This window comes from Berghia stephanieae, chromosome 2, assembly GCF_034508935.2.
Source record: "Berghia stephanieae isolate SIO BIC M18660-M18661 chromosome 2, UCSD_Bste_1.3, whole genome shotgun sequence".
In the NCBI taxonomy this organism is placed as follows: Eukaryota; Metazoa; Mollusca; class Gastropoda; order Nudibranchia; family Aeolidiidae; genus Berghia; species Berghia stephanieae.
Genome location: NC_088361.1, coordinates 89,717,185 through 89,721,807, shown reverse-complemented (window position 1 = coordinate 89,721,807; position 4,623 = coordinate 89,717,185). Strand labels below are relative to the sequence as shown.

The 4,623-nt window shown below is 35.6% G+C and overlaps 1 protein-coding gene across 1 annotated transcript in view; it reads right to left on the bottom strand.

Moving 5' to 3' along the window:
• Nucleotides 1-240: 240 nt before the first annotated feature.
• Nucleotides 241-4,623, bottom strand: part of LOC144963772 (neuropeptide receptor 15-like) — a 9,598-nt gene continuing 5,215 nt past the window's right edge. Inside the window, exon 2 of the mRNA XM_078897715.1 lies at nucleotides 241-1,281. Coding sequence (XP_078753841.1) covers nucleotides 480-1,281 — 802 coding nt within the window. The 3' untranslated portion in view covers nucleotides 241-479. The remainder of the gene's footprint in view (nucleotides 1,282-4,623) is intronic.

The following is a 4,623-nucleotide window of genomic DNA, read 5'->3' as shown; positions in this document are numbered from 1 at the left end:
CCGTGAGGCAGAAAATAGCTGCAGGATCAGCTCTCATGTCTCCTCTATGATCGACACGGTCATGAAACTGAAGCGAGGTGAGGTAAATATGTGCAAATAGATTCAGATACATGATAAAACATTTCATAACATGATTTAAAATAAGTTTTCATAACTTTCCCTCTCAGATTTTTACTTGTTTGGAATACTGAAACGCCTACTTACCCAAACAAACACAAAACAAAACAAAAACACGCCATCTAGCCCAAAAACGTTTATTCCCTATATCGATATATCGATCAAATAACTCGCCTTTTCTGAAACCCGATACTTCTTCCTATGAATAATAATTTGTCCCAAGTAACCTCGATTGTCATGTGACACCATTGATGTAATTTGAAGTAAAAAGCTTTCTGGAAATAATGTGTCTGGAAACAAAAGGGTCGCCAGTATTCAATTTGTGACTTAAACGTGCCACTTCGTGACTGGCTATTGAATCGTTACATTTTGGACATGGATGTTTTTCCGTGACTTACTGTTGACCGATTCGACAGCAATGGAGACATACGGGTCGAATTCACTCTTTGGTTACCAGATTCTATAGGACGTCTTCTGCAAAAGATTCCGAACTTCAAACATCGCTGGAAATGGCGCCTGAAATTTTGACTGAAGATTCCGTATAGAATAGGGTTGGCTGCGGAGTTAATGTGTGTGATGATAATCACGAAAAGGAAAAACTCATGGCTTGTGAAAATAGCAGTAGAACTAAACGTGTTGTAAACAAGTCTGAAATGAAGGGGAGAATAGCTGATAAAATAAAGAATGACACAACTTGCCAACATTTTCACCACTCCTCTTCTAGCTTTGATTGTAGAACAGTCCGATCTGTCGTTTGGTTGTGGGATTGGTGAGGAGGGCGTGCCGGAAGTTGGTATAATATTAGTTTCATTTGTAGTTTCATATCTTGAGGAACGTACTTGGAAGCGAGTCCGAAGTTGTTGGTTACTCGTGAAAAGTCGTCTGGCTATAAATGAGTACATAATTATTTGAACAACCATAGGGATGAAGTAGAACACAGCGGCCTCAGTGTATTTGTAGATGATGAAAATTGTCATTGGATTTCGGCCCGGAAAAGATATTTGGCAAAAATGAACAGGGGTGCCGTGGGTTAAAAGTTTATTATAGATGGCAACGGGAAGGGCGCCACAAATTGATGTTATCCACGAAGCAACAATGGTCAGGATGGTTTTTTGTCGTGTGCAGAGCTCTGTTGCTTTGAACGGGAACATTATGGCAATGAATCTGGAAAGAAAAGTTCATAAAGAAATGAAAAGGGAATTATATGAGGTCAAAAGTGTCTGTAAAATAGATGTGAGATGGGTGGAAATTATGTTTGTTTAATCCACAAAAGTGCCTGTCAGTTTGTGTGCTAATTGTCGTAAAATAGACCGAGTCCTTTTCCGAAACCCCAAAAAGCCTTCTGAGTCTGTATAAAAATTATATCTGGTTAGATACTAATTCAGTGCTTGTTGCAAGTCAATCGAAAGTGAAAAATACCAAAAACGTGTTTTCTTTGGGTTTAAAAAAAAAACCCCCGAAAAAATCACTCAATTTTACGACATTAATCTTACTTATGTGCAGGACTGGACGGGTTAACCAAACGTAACTAATCACGAGAAGTATGGATGATAAATAAGACATGTAAATAGATCAAACAGTCACGGCCCGTTACATGTCCATCATTTTGTATTGAACACCGGGTGCTTCTCTTAACACCGTGTCATGTTCATCTCCTTGCTGGTAATGTAAGAAATTGAAATAATATTATGGTTCCACATGGCCTGCTGGGGTAATAAATTAAACCTTATGAAGCGCATTGAGCATGGTAAATCAGTGGAAATGTGCTATATCGATTTTCAATTTTTAAAATTTTCAGATTGTATTTCTTTGTAATTGCCTACAACAACTTGGACAAAACTTAGGCGTTTATATTTTACAATATCAACTAAACATGTTCAAAGCTAATCAAGGGCAACATTTGACATTTAGGACGAAACATGATGCCTAATAGGCTTATTTACTTTTGTCTTTATTATGTATTCGAAAACTCGCCTTTACTCTGGTTGTAACATATTATATGTACAGAGCTCATGGGAAAAGGTTCTACATATCGTTGGAAGTAATTTTGAGATATGGCTGATGTGCACTTATTTGCAGGTCTGATAACCCAATTCCTAAATGGCTCATTGTTATGTTGTAATGGAAATCTTTAAAAAATGACTCAAAATATTGTCCATTACAACAATGTTAATCTACGCCAATAGGGGGGTTCAGATGTCAAACCTGAATATATGTATACGTCGGATATGGCTAATAAAAGGTGTTTTGGAGTTTTCCGACAAAAATTAGGATTACGCAAGAATATCAAAGTTTGATCCTTTCTTCATTCTTTGATTTCACAAAACTTGAAAGTAAAATATTTTTCAGAGAATACTTATCTAAATGTTGAAACGTAAACTATGAAGCCGTTTTTTTCTCAAAACCATTTTCTACAGAGTGCATACTTCAAATAATCATAACTCAGTCCATGTTATATTTTTTTTTTCCTGAAATAACCGACTAAATGTAGATAGATATACGCTTCAACAGTCTTAACGTCACTTCCCTCGTAATGATTCATGGTAACTTAGTAACTGGCTCTAAACTATCGGAACAATGGCGGATGCCCTTACGAAATATTTCTCCGACGAGCATAAAAGCGTATCCAGAGGAAAAAAAAAACATTATAAATCTGATCATGTTTTGACTTTTGCATCTTCTGATCACAAGACAAATGAAAAGTTCTAGCCAGCATGAAGAATAAAAAGTACAGATTTTCTTTGTTGAGAACCACGATGGCCGCCGTTTCTGGGTGACGTGACATCATACTATTGAATCCCCTTCAATGTTCATAATATGGAGAGAGAAAAAATGTTCAAAATGGACTGAGTTATGATTGTCGGGGAAAAATGATTAATTGTAACATCTCCAAAATGTCTCGTCCTATATGATGTTTTGCTGTTGGCTACGGACACTCTGTAATGCGTAGAGCAGGTTTAGTGAATATTGCGCAATTCAAATGCTCATATTTTTTAAAAATTTGTTATTAGAACATACATATGAGTTAAAAGCAGAGTGACATACTATTGGAGCAAACAGTGTGAATGAATACTTGGGTATATGAAGTGACGCTTATTGAAAAGTGCTGATACAAGAAAACCAAACGGACAACCTGTACCGTATGAAATGGAATTGACATATGAAAGAAGATCTGCCTAATACTATAAAAAATTCGTAGAAATACGAATTTTTGGCTCCAGCTACAGAGCTGCATAGGTTCCTTTGACTAAATAAATCTTGTTGAATAAGAAAGTTTAGCTTCGTAGAACCTATATTCAGAGCAAATTGTTTATTTCTAAAGCTATTTAAAGTGACTTTTTCTTCTTCCCCCCCCCCCCCCTTGGAAAATAAGGAGGCAGCTCTGAATATAAGAGAGCAGCAGCGTGGCGTAGCGGTGTGGTCTGTGCTGCAAACCTAAAAGGTGCCGATTTCGACTGGGTGGCCTTGAGCAAGTCACCATGTCCTAGCTCACTCTGGGAAATTCCAGTCTTCAATTGGAGTAATTCGTATAGACTGATTTCGCTTGGGGATGAATAAAGGGATTTTATCAGCAATCTTATTCCATGACATAAATATAAATTACTTTGCGTGGCCAATGAAAAAAAAAAAAAACAGATCAAGGCCGATCCCAGTTTCCATTATGAATCAATGTAGTATAAATTATTAAGCACGGTCTCTTATTAATGAAACAGGCTTGTAATCCTGGAGACATTATTATGTAGACAGATCAATATCTGAAAATGTTTCAGTTTCAACATTAACCCGTTAACTGCCGTACTTTGGAAAGACAAGTATTTGAAAATTTGGCCAGAAAACTCGTCCTTCAGTTATCGACCGATTTAAATGACCCTCATCTTGGCAAAACTCTTTAAACTCGTACGTTAAACATTTTAAAGTCTAATATTTTCCCGAGAATAGTTATCTAAATGAATGAATGAATGAATACCTACATTATTTATTGTCGGTAAAAATACATATTATGTATACATCTTTTATACAAAACAACAACTATAATAACAATGACAACAAAATATAAAAATATTAATTTGAAAAAGATAATGATGTATATTTTCTTCATAAAATCTGATATAAAATCAGTAAGCCCTTTTAGGCTTTCCATCGACAAAAGAATTTTTTAAAATATATAAATTTAAATACTATATACATTATACATACAAATTCAATTGTCTCACCGTTTCATTAAATATGAATATGAAATATATACTTACGGGAACAGATAACAGATCTGAACTAATCTGGGAATCTGCCACCTTTGTCATAAAAGTCTCTCAAACCTTTCCAAACCTGTCTCCGTTCTCATTTGCTCATGTTGAAATGAATAACAAGGTTAAATTGAATGTAAGCTTCAATTTAATATACGAAAACAGATAAAATGGACGTTTCGGGTTTCCCCTTTATCAACAAAACAGGATGAATGAAACACAACAGATGGATGAGATAAAGTAGGAGTGACTACCACACTAT